We start from the raw sequence: 18,730 nt of genomic DNA on the forward strand, positions 1-18,730 counted from the left end.
TGATTATAAAACCTAATTGCACAAGCCCTATAACTAATATGACTAGATTTGTACCGACAATATTCGTTTCTAAGGTTCAACCTATTTCTTGTGTTGTGCGAATGAACATCAATCTACAATACCATGAAGAATTTATCCTCTAAATCTCATGGATTTATCTCTTACCGAATTTGAAATGTTCTGTCCCAAACATTTCAACTTTAGGCACTCATATCTCAAAAAAGTAATGTTTTCCTGAGAAAACTTTTTCATTTTGATAGCTTGATGACATACAAATAGAAAAACTTTGAAAAATGTCACCATAGTGCGGTCCACGTTATAATGGCAGTATTTGATTAACTTTGATGTTGCTATCCTTGTCTATCATTCCACAAAATAGGTGGTTCCATCCTTTTTTAGCTGCATAAAGTTGCCAAATATGATTTTGACAATATGGAAATATAATTAATTAAGGCAGAGAACAGGCAACGCTGCTCTTCTATCTTTATCCACTGCCATTATAACGTGGACCTCACTATAGTATAAAGTTTATTTTTAGCCTTTGCACAGCCTTAAGGCTGCTTCTTGTGGAGTAGGCCCTAACTATGGATATCACCATTTACTCTAAAATTACTGCTTTTCATCATATAAACAACACGAAAGCACATAAAGTGAAGGCAGAGTCAATCACCTTTTTCTACGAAATAGTGTTCTACATGAAGCTATTTCAATGAAATCGTTATTTCAATAATGGTTGCTTCAGGACAGGTATAGAGGAGCGTCGTTCCTACGACCGGAAGATGAACATCACCAGCGATGACCTGTGGCCCAGTGATGTGCTGGCCAGTGCGCACGGCACTCTAGTATCTAGTGTCATTGTGTTCGGTCTGATCAGGGCGGCCATCTTCTGCTACACTTGCATCAGGTGCTCGAGTGGCCTCCACAATCGCATGTTCACTGGCATCATTGGCACTAGTATTGCCTTCTTCAACAATAATCCTTCTGGTAAGTGACTACTAATACAAAATTTACATATTTTTTTAGATAGTTCTACAATATACAATTGATATGTTATATAACTTTTTTCGAACCAATTATGTTGTGCTTCGCTCTCGCCGAGTCGCTCGCCGAATTTCCAACCCGAACAACTCGGTCTGTCTTGATTCACTCTACCGCGACTGAAATCGTACGACTCTAGAGTACGGTCAGTTTTTCAGACCTTTTAACTTGACTTTCTTAAAATTGTCGACCGAGCAAAGTGAGGTCTAAGATTCAAGTCGACGGTTTGGCATTTCTCTTAATCTTTAAATGTTTATATGTTGCGCATTTACGGCGAAACGAGGTAATAGATTTTCATGAAATTTGACAGGTATGTTCCTTTTTTAATTGCGCGTCGACGTATATACAAGGTTTTTGGAAATTTTGCATTTCAAGGATAATATAAAAGGAAAAGGAGTACAATGTGAAATTTTACTACTTTATCGACAAATTTCAACGTGTTCTCGTCTATAATTATTATACAATTTTAAATCATTCAAGTCGAAAGGTCCAAAATACAGGTACTCGTGACTGGACCTGTGTTAGTGTGAGTAGAGCCTGGACGGCAAAACAATTGCGAGTTGCTCGTGTTGGACATTCGGCGAGTGTCTTTGCGAAAGCGAAGCGATGAGACCAAAAGGCGAAAGGTGGCAAAGTAGCCGTCCACACTCTTGCGAGCGTCTTCATTCGTACGAACTCGGTGAGAGTGTAGCCCAAGTATTGAGTATATAAGCATGGTTCTTGAATTCTTGAATACATCACTAACCATCCAGCTTCCAGGATCAAGTACTAAAAATTCAGTAAACTCTTGAATAAATAATCCTATGATAGTTTTTGAAGTTGGTCGATTGGAATAACTTCATAATCAATAATCAAATCTAAAATTTAAGTTACCCTATGGATTGAAAACTCAAGTACAATAGGTATATTTTTTCATTGGAATTATCACCAACTGAATGTGTTGTTTTCACTTTCCATGCTTTTGTGATTTGAAATTCAAGTACAGTATGACCATTTCAAAAACAGTCGAAAAGGATTTTTTCCTTGCATCTTAAATTTTGTTTGGAAATCAATCTTAACTTACCAACAAACTCACAAAATTAAACAGAACCTGGTTTTTAATAGTAGCCTTATCTCCAGCTTGTATTGGTTGGCTCTGTAAAGCTACTTGGTGTGTTGAAAAAATATTAGGGTTTGATACCAATTTTGCTATTTACTTTTTGCAGGTCGTATACTGAATCGTTTTTCTAAAGATCTCGGTATGATTGACGAATGGCTGCCCAAGTGTATGCTTGACGTTGTTCAGGTAATTCTACCAAAATTGCATTTCACCAGTATTATTCATTTATTATACCTGCTTAATCCTATATTTTCAATAATCTATTAATTTAGAATTAGAACGTTCAACCATAGAGGAACAATAGCATAAGTAGATATCCCATGGCATAGGGCGTTTATGTCGCAACTTTTACTGTTATCTCAAGCCGATAGCCCACGTAGTTATTTCCCGTGAAGCTTTATGACGCTAGTAGTCTCTCATATTGTGCCGTTAATACACTCTTACCCGGTCAAATCAGTAAAAATCAACAATAATTGACAGTAATCGTCTTGGGATAACAGTAAAAGTTGCGACATAAACGCCCTATACCATTGGATATCTACTTACGCTATTGTTTCTCTATGGTTCAACATAGACCATGTACATGCCATCCCCAATAATGCAGAATAACATTAGTCAATTTTATTGGTCTAAATTTAGGAACAGAAGAAGTTTTAGATAGAGCCTGTTTTTCATTCCGTTATTGCTATTCAGTGAATAAATAAATAAACATATTATTCTGTTTTCAATTGAATAAATAGAAATATAAATATTCTGCGTTGAATTCTAAATTATGTTGTTCGTTTTCCTGTGCTTAGTATTGATTGTAATTAAAATATCGCTAGAATAAAATAGATTAGAATAATTTTATGTATATTTTCAAATGAGGCATCCAAAACTCTTTGGTTTTCTCTTGTAAAAACAATCATATATTGGCGTTTATGACTATGTCAATTTTAAACGATCTGTATTCAATGTCGAAGCATCTCGTATTTTAAAAGAGAAACCAAAAGATTAAAAATCTGGTGTGGCGCACTCACACAACTTTCCTTGCTCATTGAACTGTAAGCCTCATTCTTAAACAAGAATAATTTGGGGGAATAACATAATGACGATTGGCGGCAACATATTTGAAACTACGATCAGACTTCTGTATATGTGTATATATAATTGTTTCCAGAGTACTTTTTCCTTTGTGTAAATTGTGGAATTCGATGATTTTTTTTTAAAGTCGTCAAAACAGCTGTTCTACAGATGAAATATATCGACTTTGTGTTCTTTATATGAACTGCTCTACCTACCTACCTCATGCACGAGAAGGAGGTTACAAAGTCCATTTCTCAAGGATGGGGTGGATCCCCCATTAGTTTTCCAGAAAGGAGACTCATGCCAGTTGATAGAGCTGATAAATAACTATACAGGGTATGATTTTGAAAGAAATCGGTCAAGTCATTTTTAAGAAAAACATGATTTTTTAGTAATTATCCGCCATTTTCCTCAAGAATATTACGGAGCTCCTGCAATTCTCCCAGAATTGAGACTCATATCAGTTGATAGGGCTTATAAATAGCTATCCATGGTATAAATTTGAAGAAAATCGTTGAAGCCGTTTTCGAGAAAACTGTGAAAAACATGGTTTTTTAGTGATTATCCGTCATTTTTTTATAAGAATATTACGGAGCTCCTGCAATTTTCCTAGAAATGAGACTCATGTCAGTTGATAGGGCCTATGAATCCTATTATCCATGGTATAAATTTGAAGAAAATCGTTAGAGCCGTTTTCGAGAAAACCGTGAAAAACATGGTTTTTTAGTAATTATCCGCCATTTTTTCCGCCATTTTGAATTGAATTTTATTGAATTTCTTATTGTCGGATCCTCATAGTATAAGGTCCTTGAGTTTAAAATTTCAAGTCAATCGGTTGATTAGGAATGGAGTTATCGTGTTCACAGACATACACACACAGACCAACACCCAAAAATCATGTTTTTGGACTCAGGGGACCTTGAAACGTATAGAAAACTTGAAATTAGGGTACCTTAATTTTTTTGGAAAGCAATACTTTCCTTACCTATGGTATTAGGGCAAGGAAACTAAAAAAGGTACGAGGTGATACATTTTAGAAAAATATTGAGTAGTCATGCAAAATTACATTTGTTAATTAAAAATATCTGTAATGGGAATTGAATTTCATTCAATATAATTAATATAATATTTTAATTATAGAAAATTTGTGTGAAACAGTCCCAAGTTTTTATTTTTAGATTACAAAAATATTGTGAAATGAGATGATTTTTCAATTAAAGTTTTGCACATTTTTGTTTTATAGATACTTGTTGGCATAGTCGGTTCTCTAGTGCTGGCCATAATTATAAATCCACTCTTCATAATTCCGACAATAATTTTGGGCGCAATATGCATTTATGTGAGGAGATTCTTCATCAAAACATCCAAGAACCTCAAACGATTGGAAGGAATCGGTGAGTACATTGAAGTCATTTATTGGTTCTCGTTTTATATTTATTATTAAATGCTCAGTTGCATAAAAACCTGTTAAATTTTAACCGTGATTAAATGCCACGAGAACCAATCAGAGTAGTCTTCTTTTCAAAAAATCCTCTTGCTTTTAATAGGCCATTAAAAAAAGTGGCATTTAATAGGCCATGATTGAAATTTAATAGGCTTTTGGGCAACCGGGTCAAAGACCATTCAAAAGTGGCATTAAAGTGGCCAATTAAAGGCCATTTAAAAGTGGCATTTAATAGGCCATGATTGAAATTGAATAGGCTTTTGGGCACCGGGTCAAAGACTTACTCCAAGTTGTTCTTTAAATAAACTGTCAGGTTTATGGTTAGCGTTAGGAGATCAAGGGACAGTTGCTGTACGGCTATTAAATTTAACCGTGATTAAGTAATGTTATCTAAGCAAGTCATTGCCATCCTATTATATTAAGCGAGCACTTTCTGTATGTCTGTTTATATTTTTATATCTGGTCATTTATGTGCAACGGATCTCGAAAACGGCTCTAACGATTTTCACGAAATTTGGAACATATTAGGTTTTGATATAAAAATGCGATTTCACTAGGTCTCATCCCTGAGAAAACTCGCTGAAAGACACGAAAAGGATAATAAATTCATCCTTGGAAAAACAGATGATGGTTTCGTCGTCTGTCGATAACAGAAGATGCGTGTGCCTGTGTGGGAAATCAGCTGGAGATTAGCTTACGGTATCTCGCGAGAAATCTAGAAATTTATATTGACTCGATCAAAATAATCTGATTTGTTGACATGAGATGGTATATATCATAATATTCAAAGTTAATCATTATTAACTTTATTTTGTTAATAAAGTGTTATTGTGTTATTCAATTTGATATGTAAACAATCTAAATTAGAACTTTTATGCTTTCAAATATTTGGACTGAAAATTTGACCTGAATTCAAGTGTATGGAACATAACCTACTTTTTGGAATATTTATAGTGTATAAATCAAAACTCGAGGAAGAAACAGTTTTGGGCTGTGCCTGTTAGTCCTTCCCCAATCATTTTGAAGAATTGAGTTCTGTCTATCAATAAATAAATAACGAGCGAAGCTCGGTGCCCCGATATTAAGAACTAATGAGCGAAGCGGAAGACATTCCCATGACGTTTTCATCAATCAACGTTCATTCATGGTTGAATTTAATATAAATACAATGCAACCGTGCATTAATTTTCTAACACTAACCATAAATTTGACAAGTGGTCTTTTATTCAATTTAGTTGAACCTTTACAACCGGACATTACATTCTCCAATATTTATATCACATAGATAATGAACATTACATTTCAACTTTGGAATCTCTATTCTTAATCAGAGATAGGAAAAGTCTATCGAATTTCATGATCCATTATGTACTGCTTTGTCACATAAAGTTTCAACACCAAAATGACTAATATAAATTATATTCTACTCAATATTTCATATTTTCAACACGCAATAATATTAGCCTGAAACTCGTGATTTTTGTGTTAAAATGTGATAGAACCAATTTTATTATCAATTTGGATAAATTCAAAATTAATTGTTTCAAGTGTTTGTGTTTTGTTTCAATGTGGAAATTAGTGAAGAATTGGAAAGTCGCACATAACCTTTATTTGGACAATTTATTTTATGGAATTGGGATGAAAAGAAGTTTTGATCTGTAGCCTGCTTCTTTGTCCTTAAGTTGATTGTAAATGACGAATAAATAAACCACTTTTGTGTAAATGCCTGTTGGCTCATCTCAAATTTATTCTCATCAATATTAAATACACTAGTTATTATTATCAATAAATGAGTGAATAAATAAAATATTTTTTTTGGTTTTTCAGCACGCAGTCCTGTATTCTCACACCTGAATGCTACACTCCAAGGCCTAACAACCATACGGGCAATGGAAGCACAGAAAGTATTGAAAGCCGAATTTGATAGTCATCAAGTAAGTAACTTTTTCAAGTTTCAAGTACAATGAAAATTATATTTATCCTGCCTTGAAAAACAAATGAAAAAAAATATGTACAATCGTGCATCACCCTTAGGCTAGGCGCACACCAGTTAGTCAAGACCAGACATGATCAGACACGTTTAGTCACGATACTTCACATAGTTGCTTATGAAGACATGTCTAATTGCAATGACTAATCAGTGTGAGTTGCGTCATAAGCAACTATGTGAAGTATTGTGACTAAACATGTCTGATAATGTCTTGTCTTGTCTTGACTAACTGGTGTGCGCCTAGCCTAAGTGATTAATCAAAGTTTTCTAAACAATATCAACTTACTCATCGTAAATTATTAGGTTCTCAACCAAAACCGGCATATAAGTGCTATTTCGTAAGTTCAATAAATATTGTACTACATGGAATAAATAGATGATTGATATTATTACTAACATTTTTGACGTATGAGCTTTAATAAAATTTTATCATACACATTTCTTATATATCAATTTTATCATATTAAGTACCAATGAAATTTCATTTATTTATATATCATGTTCTAATGTATTTTATATTTTAACTTTTTATTGATTTGTGCTGTAAATTGCATGGCTTGCTTAATTGCAGGATCTTCATACTGGTTCCATGTATCTGTTCATCTATACATCAGCAGGCTTTGCTTTCATGCTGGACTTTATCTCTCTTATGTTCATCAGTTGCATCACATACAGTTTCCTTCTCACGCACAATAGTAAGTTCAATGTCTTCTTTCTAAAACATTTTTTTCAAACCTTAGCTACTCTTTTGTGTATCTTATTTGTTCAAATTTCAATTAATTCATTTATTTATTCATCCAATGATTTTGATTCATTTTTTCACGACCAATGATTCTTCGACCAATCTTAATAAATTAGGTATCATTGGAATCGTGAAAAAATTTGCTAACTTTTTTGTCTCTTGTAAATTTTCTGTAAAATGGACGGTTTTCGAGATATTCGCCATCAAAAATTTAAAATGGCCGCCATTTTGAAAAATTTCAACGAAAAAATTTTTTTTTATTTTTTATAGTTGAGTCTTTATAGCATAAATATTCATGCCAAATTTCAGATCAATACAACATTTCGTTCTTGAGATAAAAATTTTTAAGTGAAAAAAACAAAATGGCAGCTATAAGGATAACCGCTGAGTTTTGGACACTTCAAATATGACATTTGTAGTCTCCTAGCATCCAGGTACAATACCCTAAAATTCTCGACACTACTTCTGAAACACCCTGTATATACTAGGGAAGGTTTATGTAAATAAATAGGGACAACTATTATTGCTGCATGAGTATTTATTGCAATCTAAAAAAAGTACGAAAACCAAGAATACACAAAAGCTCATATAAAAAATTAAATGTACACTACTTGATAGTATCGCATATCACAATTTATTTATTGGAATAATCTAAGACAATCACTCCATCTATTTATATAAAAACGTTTTATTTATCTTTCCATAACAAAGTTGAAGAAACCCTGAATCTGAAGTAACCAATTTTATTGAGTCTTGCTAAATTAGAAAGCCAATCAGAAGGAAGCTTACAAATCGTTCAAGGAAGAGATGACATTTTTCTGGAAATCACTTATCTTTGCTTGTGATCCCGATCTGTGAGGACGCACATGGAAATTAGGGTTCTTTCTTCCTATTAAATTTTTAAAAACATCAAGCCAATCCCTTTTTTAAATGTAAACTATTTGTAATTAATGTTTATTTATCTGTGAACTCAGTGTTGTTAAAGAGTTCTTAATTGTAATCTGTTCCCATAAATATATTTATAATACTGAGAGAAATTTATAAGAAATCTGGACCACACGCGAGCCCAGCAGAGATGAAAAGGACCTGCTTAATTAATTATTGGAAATAATTAATTTATTCTACAAGATCTTCAAGAACATCATTACTGTGAGTGTTTAGTTCAAACGAGCTTGTTTTTTAAAGGCCTTTCAATAAGAATTGGGGAATTGATCAAAGCGCTATATAAATTAATTCAAGTTTAAAAAATTCGCAACGTGTTGAGTGCTATCATATAGTCTATAAGAACGTTTTATGAATTTATTTGATTTATGTAGGAAGCTTACTTCCATGCACGGCACGGACTCATAAAAATCCTGAGATCATTGTATAGTTTATTATTATTTACTCATTGATTTGAATATGTCATGTTAAATACACAGACCGAACAGGTTTTAAGTTGTAGAATTCTGAATTGACTTGAAGTCCACGTATCAGTATTAAATACAAATTTATAATTTTTAAAGCTCACAACGGTGAATGCTATTGAGCCTTGTGATAATCATTCCATTTATTGAAAAGACTTATTTAAAGAAAATTATAGATATAAGAATATTTTATATATATATTATTTTATGGGAATATATTTTGTGTTTTATGTCAGCATACAAAATCATAGAAGTTTTTATTATATCCTAATTCATCTCGTGATATACAGTTTGAGCTGTCTTAGTACCAAGAAAAAAAATCTTCTGCAGCACATAAAATTATTGAATCAATTAATATTGATCTTATTAAGAGCATTCAGTACTTATCATCCTTTGATGATAGTCATACTGGTCCGCCGGAACAACCATATCGATAATTATATTAATAAGGTTCCAGTTATATCATATAAGGATCCAGAGAACTTCAAGAACTGGCGTTGTAAGTTCTAAGGAATTTCAGAAGGATAAATTGGTGAATACCTGTATTCATAGCGAGCGTTTTAAAAATCAACTAGAAAAAACCATAGTTGGTCTTCAACTCTTCATTATTCTCGATTGGATACATGGTTACTGGTAATCAGTCATCGACTATCTTTTTGATTTCCTTATTGGTACTCTTCAAGAACTTCACGGAAGCAGCGGTAAGAATTAATGATCACCAGTCATTGAACCCTGCGGTGATTAATTGTATTTGGAAAATTCATGCATCTACCACTGAGCTAGAGCTGCGGTTTGAACCCAGCAATTTTGTGAGCCGGACGGCCTTAACTTTCTGCGAATTTATTCGCAAAATAGGGATTTTAGCGACCGCTCTTACAAATATCAAGAATACCGCATCATCTGTAAAGGATTTGCAATTTACCACTTCACATGATGAAAACACAATTCATTAAAATGATTGGGGAAGGACCAACAGCCACATCCCAAAATTGTTCCTTTCCCAAATTTCGACTCATACACTCCATAAAGTGGGTTATGTTTCATTCACTTTTGAATTTAATTATTTCACTTTTGAATTTAATTATTATTTCCTGTTTGGGATAATCACGCTTTCAAGTCAGCACCATTGGTTTTTTTTCCTTGTGCGTCTTCAGACAATGCAGATACTGTAGCTCTTTCCTTTTCTAGGTCTGCGTCGTTACCAAATCGTTTGTAAGGCTATGAATTAGGCTATAATTAACTCCTGTGCCTCAATATGTAAACTCTGGTATAAAGATGTATCATGGTATTACATCATGAAATGATATATTTCCTTGATGTATATTTATACTGTATCATACAGAGTGACCCAATTGACGTTTCAATTTTAATTTAATATCCTTTTGTCAATTGATTTATGGACCATTCTATATATTTGAGATAGAAATGATCAAAAAGTATAAACAATTCATTGATATTTAATTTCTTAATTAATTCATACAATAATAGTCCAGTCAATATAAACATAAAAAAGGGGGTGTGCTTGCAATTTATATTGTAGTTCAGATTTTTCAATATATTATTTGGGTACATAAGAGAAGTCCAGAACCAATTTCTTCATGCAAAATTCCCTTGTGCTAGACACAGGGTGGTCCAAAAACCACGTATTTTCGGCTCATTTTCCAGTTTTCAGCTATTTCTGCCAAATCTCGTAATCGGACAGAAAAATTTGCTCTTGCCTTTTTTTAGATTATAGAATTTTGAATAAAATGAGATCATTCAGAACTCTCTATCTACAATGTGTACTGAGTTACGATTTTTCAAAAATTAGTGAAATTTGAAGAAAAAAAAAATTTTGATGAATTTTAGTTTTTGATCAACAATATCTTCCGATTGTTACCATTTAGATGTATAATTCAAAATCCCTCTGAGTGTATTTTTGCTCGTTCCTTTTTTTTAGATTATAGAATTTTGAATAAAATGAGATCATTCAGAACTCTCTATCTCCAATGTGTACTGAGTTACGATTTTTCAAAAATTAGTGAAATTTGAAGAAAAAAAATAAATTTTGATGAATTTTAGTTTTTGATCAACAATATCTTCCGATTGTTACCATTTAGATGTATAATTCAAAATCCCTCTGAGTGTATTTTTGTGCTCTACAATCTATGAACACCTAGAGCGCTCTAACTCATATAGATTTCCAGGTACAATCCAGGTACAGATTTCCAGGACAACAATGCTCCTTGTATTGTGAAAAACACCTAATTTTCAGCTTCAACCATCATCACGAACTACATTGTCCTCACATTGATATTTCGCACAATGACAAGTTCATGAGATTATGCTCTATGAGAATCACCCGTTAGATGCACTTCATTTCAGTATTTCCTAGTGGAGAGGTGCGCTTAAGGACACCTCAAGGATCAAAATATCAAACACATAACTTTTGAGACATTGCTCAGATTTCATCGTGATAAACTTCATTCACCACCTGTATTCATTTATTTTCCTACAGTTACCTTGAAAAGTGACCATTCCTGCACTGATTACAGAACACAAAGAATCACTTTTCCGCTCTAGTGCGCAAAGTATTACTTTGCGTACTCCAGATTTGCAACATGGCAACACAAAATAGTTGGTGGGTTATATGGAGGATTAGTGCACGAAAACAAAAATTAAATTGGTAACAATGACTGTGGTTAGATTTAGATAAGAATCATTTCAATGGCTACCCTACATTTATGATTAAATCCCAATCTAGAAATCCAAAAAAATAATTATGTTCATCTAAATCATAATTAAATAATCATCATTTACAAATTCTCATCATTTAATAATAAATAATAGTTCTTTTCTATTGATAATTATTATTTCAACTGCAAGCAATGGGAAAAGTAGCAAATATACATTATAAAATTCGAATTTTGAGGTTAAATGATTACCATTTGATATCCATATAAATTAAAATAATAAAAAACATAACAATACTACAATAAATATTCTCTGTTGTCTATGTTATTTTTATAAATATTTTTCAGCTTACTTTGATCATTTTTCTCGGTAATTTGAGCAAAAGTCTAAATTTCTGAATCCTGTTTCAGTACTTTTTAGCTGGATGAAACAAACTTAGGTACGATTCTTCCCGCTAGGTCACGCGCTTGTTGGTTCAGCCATCTTGCAGCCATCCCAATCAGCTGTTGGCGTGTATTTTGAATGCAAATTTTTTGTTCTATCTGTATTTTTTCTGATTCTTGAATGAATAAAAATGAGAACTTTGGCTGAGAATTGTCAACTTTAATTGGATTATTAATTTTTTAATGAATTAAGGTTGTTATTAATAACAGCATCACACACACAAACATTTGATGGATTTCAGCCATCATTTTACCCATAATCAACCACTTATCATATTCAATAGTAACTGTAGGAAAAGTTTAATGTGAAATACGTGAGCAAAGTTCCTCTGCTGCACTCAAGAAGCCATTCCGCCCTCGCCCATGACTCGGGCGTAAACGTTTCTTTCGATGCAGCAAACTATCACTTTGCGCACTAGTTGCACAAATAACTATTATGCAACTAGTGCTCAAAGTGACAGTTTGCTGCACCAAAAGAAACGTTTATGCACGAGCCGTAGGCGAGTGCAGAATAAAGGTTTCTTGAGTGCAGCAAACAAACTTTGTGCACATTTTTCACATTAAATTTTCCCTACAATTATCATTGAATATGAAAAGTGATTAATTATGGGTAAAATTCCCTGAAATCCATCAAATATTTTTCTGTGTAATTTTGTTATTAATAATTAAATTCATTTCAATATCAATAAATGATTGGAATAAACCAATTAATTTGCAAATGTAAATCACTTTCAATTTATAAATAATTTATCAACCAATCAATTTTTAAATAAAAAATATAGACTATAATTTAAAATAATGAATGATAAATAAAATTCAAAATGTATAATTGAATATATTTCAATATTTTATATTCAGTATTAGTATTTATAATAATATCAATTTATTTATTTATCATTAATTTATTGAATTATTAAATTTGTTTATCAACTATTCTATCATAATAATTTCATTTCAATATTTAATATTTTTATAAATTATATCATTTCAAATAATAAGAATATAAGTAAATTTATTTATTATCAATTCATCAATTAATAATTCAAACAATTTTAATTTCTAATTCTAATAATTTATTTTAAATATTTAGTTTGTCAAAATTACATGAATAATTGCTATTGAAGTTGAAAATTCTCAGCAAAAGTTCTCATTCATATAATTATAAGAAAATCAGAAAAGAATACAGATAGAACAAATTCACATTCAAAAAACACAGTCAACAACAATGTTGATAGCTGATTGGGATGGCTGCAAAATGGCTGAACCGACAAGCGCGCGACCTAGTGGAAAGAATTGTACCTAACTTCATTTCATCCAGCTAAAAACAGGATTTAGATATTTAGACTTATGGTTAACTCAAATTACCGAAAAATACTATAAGTAAACTAAAAAATATTTATTAAATAACATAGACAACAGAAAATATTTTATTGTAGTATATTCTAATGTTATTTTATTAATTTTATTTACATGGATTTCGAACGGTAATAATTTAACCTTAAAATTCGAATTTCATAATGTGTGTTTGCTACATTTCTCATTACTTGGAGTTGAAATAATATTATTACTGTCAATAGAAAAGAAACATTATTGATGAGAAGGTATTAACTTTGTTGAGGTTCTGACACTGTGTTACTTGTAAATATTTGAAAAAAACACTTACTTTTGTTGGAGTATTGAGGAATGCATTTTGAGAAGGTATTATTTAATTATGATTTAGATAAACATTATTATTGTTCTGGATTTCTAGATTGGGATTTTATCATAAATATGTAGCAATACAGCCATTGATGATTCTTATCTAACCACAGACATTGTTATCAACTTAATTTTGATTCTCCTGCACTGGCACTTGCGTTGTCATTCTGCAAATCTGGAGTACGCAAAGTAATACTTTGCGCACTAGTGCGGAAAAGTGATTCTTTGCGGCCTGCAATCAGTGCAGAAATGGTCACTTTTCAAGGTATCTGTAGTAAAAGTAGTTTTATTCATAAAATTTATTCCTCATCTTTAATTAATTGTCCTCTTATTTTCATGTGATTTTTAGGAGAAGGAGGAGGTACATTAGGAGTAGAAGCTGGCCTGGCAATCACACAGGCCATGTCTATTGCGGGTCTCCTCCAATGGGCGATGAGATCCTCAGCTGAGATAGCCAATCACATGACAGCTACTGAACGTGTGCTGGAGTATGCCAATCTCGAACCTGAAGAGAAACTGGTTGGTGAGTACCTACTCAAACTATTTCTTTAGATAGTAATAAGAAATCACTATTTAATTGGCTGTTGCATGACCGTTTTATTGTTTGAACAAATTTTTTTATAGTACTTGAGTTTCATTTTATTAGTTTTCACCATTGAATTTTGTCTTTATTATAGCATTTTATAGTAGTTTTTCTGCCAACTCACTCTGATATTGTATTTTTGAAATGATACAACACCTGCCAATTTATGTTCACTTTCAATTCTGTATTTTTCTAATCCTCAGTTTCCTCAGAAGATGATGCCAAGTATGGCGTTGAGACTCGAGTATGTTTTCAAATAAAATTATTTTTGTGGATTTGACAATATTTGTGTAATCACTTTTTCACCTCGTACTTGAATTTGGCGATTTTCTTCAGTATTTTGTTTACTGTGTGACTTTGTCAATTGCCAATGTTGGTTTACGACAATATGCTCTGGTTTACTAGAGATGAATAATGGTCTAACAACCGAAACTAGTATCTCAAATTGATCTAATAAACAATTGGTTTTGACAATATCAAGCCGTCTTCATCATATATGGATGTATGTCACAACATCAGCTTCATAACAGCACAGAGAGTTATTTGTTCTTGAAAACTTATTGTAAAAATGGAAGGTTTCTATTGTTGAATTTTAAAATTTGAATTTGATTTTCTATAGCATCATAATATTGTTTGTTTTTTTTTCAATTCAAGTTTCATTTCGCTCTCTTTTCATTCAGCTACTCATTCTCAAGTTTAATCTCAGCTATTCATCTCCCCATTGGTCCATTCATGAGAAATCATCACAAGTAGTATCGTTTGTACTGTATCATCATTCATCCCCTCATCATCACCTCGGCTTAGAATACTTTTAGAAATTTGTCTTGTAAATAAATAAATAAATATGTTACAGAGAGCAAAAAAGAGAAAGAGGACCTCAAAGATTGGCCGTCAGAAGGAAAAATACAATTCGATCATTTGTTCCTCCGTTACTCTCCGGAAGAAGAACCCGTGTTGAAGGACATCTGCCTGCAGATCAATCCTAATGAAAAGGTGAGAATTTCAAAATTCTATAACATTTACTTATTTTTGAATAAAATTATAGATCTGATCAATATAAATTTGATAAATGTTTATTCTATGACATTAGCATATTTACAATGATACATATAGGTTAGGAAATAACTTACTTAGACAGATTGTATTATAATTATTGTATTATAAATTATTTCATTTTTTGATGATGCTTATTGCTTTTTTGTAAAGTTCTACGGCAAATAATCAAATTCTTGATTCTTAAAAAAATAGCATAGATTTAAATACAGTACTGTTTAATTCAGTACTTATCACAATATTACAATACAAAGACCTTAAAGAGATATAGACCCACAATGCCTATGCCTTTCCAATGATAGCTCTTACTTTAATTGAAGGCCGCCATTGGGGTATTTTAACACGAGATATTATACATATATATATTTGTAATACTATAGATTACAAAGGCATTGGTATGTAATAATCTTATAGGTTGCCCCCTCAATGGCCGATTTCAATTCCAAGTACGACACTAGCGCTGCATGTGAGTCTATGCATCTTTAAGGTCTTTGTTACAATATATCAACATCGTCAGATTCCACAAACATAATTATTTTGTACATAGTTTTATTACAATTGTATATTACAATTGCGTTTTTGTAGTTACTGGTAATTTATTAAACCAGTAGAAGTCAGACAACATTTTACTAACGCGAAAAATACTCTGTTTTTAACACAAAAACAGGAGTTTCAGACTTCATTACTGGGCTTCCAGCCTTCAACATCACTATGCATATCATCCAGTCATTTACTCCTTATAAAACTTCAGAAACGAAACTACGTTCTTCCGATTGGAAAATCCCTTACTATTTCCAATTAAATTTTGGAAAATATAGTCCAATTTCTTAGATTATTTCCTAATTTCTGTTCATGCCAAAGGTTTTTTCTCTGCAAGATATGCCAAAAGTTTTTCCTCTCCAAGATAAGCCAAAAAGTTTTTCCACTCAAAAAATAATCTGTAAATATTATCAATTTTAAAGGTTAGATAATAAAGTTTAATATTTAATAAGCCCAATAATTACTAATAATTTATAAAAAATTCACAACATGTTCGTTTTTTACTTTTAGGTCGGCATAGTTGGTAGAACCGGCGCGGGAAAATCGTCGCTGATCCAAGCGCTGTTCCGCATGTCGGCGATCGAAGGATCGATCTTGATCGACGGTATCGACTCGAAGCGGTTGACTCTCGAACTGCTGCGCTCTCGAATCTCGATCATCCCGCAGGACCCGGTCCTGTTTTCGGGAACAATGCGCCGCAACCTGGACCCCTTCGAGGAGTATCAGGACCATGCTCTGTGGAGTGCTCTCGAAGAGGTATGGAATTACGTCGCATCCACATGTTGGCCCAATGAAGGCCAATGTCGGCTAGCGCCAGTGTGTGGATGGGTGGTTTGCCAGCGCTGGCCTTCATTGGGTTCTGGATACATTGCAGTCTGGGTCAGCTTACTGGGCCAGCGACTGGGCCAACATGTGGATGCGGCATTAAGGGTTCATCACTCATACAGTACGGTAATGATTTCAATTTGGCTTGAGCTACCAAGCTTCTGTAAGCCGGTTTTCAGCTGAGATCGGCTAGACGAATTCAGAAGAAGAGAAAGCCGATGATGATGATAATGACCACCTAGGATTATATTACCAATCTTGGATTATAATTTCACCAATCTTGAATGTTTATTTCTATGATATTAAGCCCCGGTTGCACAAAAGCCTGTTAAATTTTAATCATGATAAAATGCCACGAGAACCAATCAGAAATATTTTACGAAAAAAGCCTTCTCTGATTGGTTCTCTTGAAATTTAATCATGATTAAATTTAATCTGTGCAATCTGTTGGGTACAATAGAAATGGACCTGGATAAGTAATTATATAGGTTATATAATTATTATGAATTTAATTTATTGTTACTGCCAACATAAGATTCCATGTGTGTTGGCAGTGAGTTTAGTTCCAGTGACTTATCCTACTTCAGTTCTGGTCAAGTAAACAAATTTATTAATGCCAAAGAATATGGCCCGAGATCTTTAATTTGATATAGTGAGTTCCACGCTATAATGGCAGTGGGGAAAGATAGGAAAAATACGTTACCGATCCTCTGTCTTATCAATGCCTTCTATAGATGGTAGCTGATACAGGTTTATTGATGTAATATTATCTATTCATTCTCGTTTAAAATAAACAGTTATATTTTATTAAGCAAGAAATTATATTTTCCAATAATTTCATAATGAATTTTCATAGTTGAGATGAAATATTTTGTAAATCAATTCTACATTGTTAAAAGACGATCTGGCAACAGATCAAAGCGAGAAAGAGATAGCGGAGCGCTATCCGCTTTGTTGAATGAAAGACAGGGATAGCAATACTGCTAATCAAACAGTCATTAAAACGTGGACCTCACTATCGATATTAAAATTTGATATTGAAACTATAATTCTATATTTCTACGTCAATATTATCGATATTTTATACTTCAACTAATAAAATAGAATCATAGTACCCTATTTTATTAATACAAGAAAGTAGCCCTGAATTCATACATTTTATACTTCAATATTATCGATATTTTACTTCGATTCTATCGATATTTTTAATTTGATATTATCGATATTTTTACTTGGATTCTATCAATATTTTATCATTTGATACTATCGATATTTGCGTGTGTTCAGGTGGAGCTGAACGACAGCCTGCGCAAAGAGTACGGCCTTCAGTCAGCCGTGGCAGATGGCGGCACCAACTTCAGCCTGGGCCAACGCCAGCTGGTGTGCTTGGCTAGGGCCATCATCCGCAACAACCGCATCCTCGTCATGGACGAGGCCACCGCCAACGTCGACCCGCAGACCGACGCCCTCATACAGAACACCATCCGCAGGAAGTTTGGCAACTGCACCGTCATCACTATCGCGCATCGCCTCAACACTATCATGGACTCCGATAAGGTAAACCATTAGTCCAGGCGCTGGCTTACATTGAGCATACATGAGAGAGGCAGAGAATTTGATTCCAGATTATTGTTAGGGGGTCTTTAGTGTATATGAAACTCGATGTCGTCACGTCCCAAGGTGGTCGACAGATTGGGGGGAGGGGGGTAAGTAGTAAAAAACGCGCGCTTATAAAATCGCCTGTCCTGCAGTTACTATTCATATACGTATTTATAGCAGTAGAACAGCTTTGACTTTTTTCTAAATATTATCTACATATAACTGGCTTTCAATATGGTCCTCTACATTTTTACGATAAACCGCATAGTTTTTCCGTAAAAAAATAAAATATATCGAAAAATGTATTTTTTTATTATGGACTTTTTTTTTATTTCTCCAATATTTGAGTCGTTAGTCGACTTAGAGGAAAAGGTTTCCAATAAATGTTGTAGGCCGTTTCTTTCTGGATCCAATGATGTATATAGTTTAGGGGTTACGGTCATTTATTTCAGTCATTTCTTAGTTTCCTTGCAGAATGAGATGAAGTTTGTAATTTTGACCATAATTCGTAGAATATGATGAGAATTATCAA

General features: G+C 32.9%; 1 protein-coding gene across 6 annotated transcripts in view; it reads left to right on the top strand.

The window, feature by feature from the left end:
* Positions 1-18,730, top strand: part of LOC111052166 (probable multidrug resistance-associated protein lethal(2)03659) — an 84,366-nt gene that overhangs the window by 61,905 nt on the left and 3,731 nt on the right. For all 6 annotated transcript variants that reach the window (XM_039440217.1, XM_039440218.1, XM_039440214.1 and 3 more), the window contains exons 17-25: positions 743-984; positions 2,244-2,323; positions 4,446-4,596; positions 6,474-6,580; positions 7,208-7,331; positions 13,948-14,121; positions 15,035-15,174; positions 16,285-16,530; positions 17,887-18,156. In XM_039440217.1, coding sequence (XP_039296151.1) covers positions 743-984; positions 2,244-2,323; positions 4,446-4,596; positions 6,474-6,580; positions 7,208-7,331; positions 13,948-14,121; positions 15,035-15,174; positions 16,285-16,530; positions 17,887-18,156 — 1,534 coding nt within the window. The remainder of the gene's footprint in view (positions 1-742; positions 985-2,243; positions 2,324-4,445; positions 4,597-6,473; positions 6,581-7,207; positions 7,332-13,947; positions 14,122-15,034; positions 15,175-16,284; positions 16,531-17,886; positions 18,157-18,730) is intronic.

Source organism: Nilaparvata lugens, chromosome 13 (genome assembly GCF_014356525.2).
Source record: "Nilaparvata lugens isolate BPH chromosome 13, ASM1435652v1, whole genome shotgun sequence".
In the NCBI taxonomy this organism is placed as follows: Eukaryota; Metazoa; Arthropoda; class Insecta; order Hemiptera; family Delphacidae; genus Nilaparvata; species Nilaparvata lugens.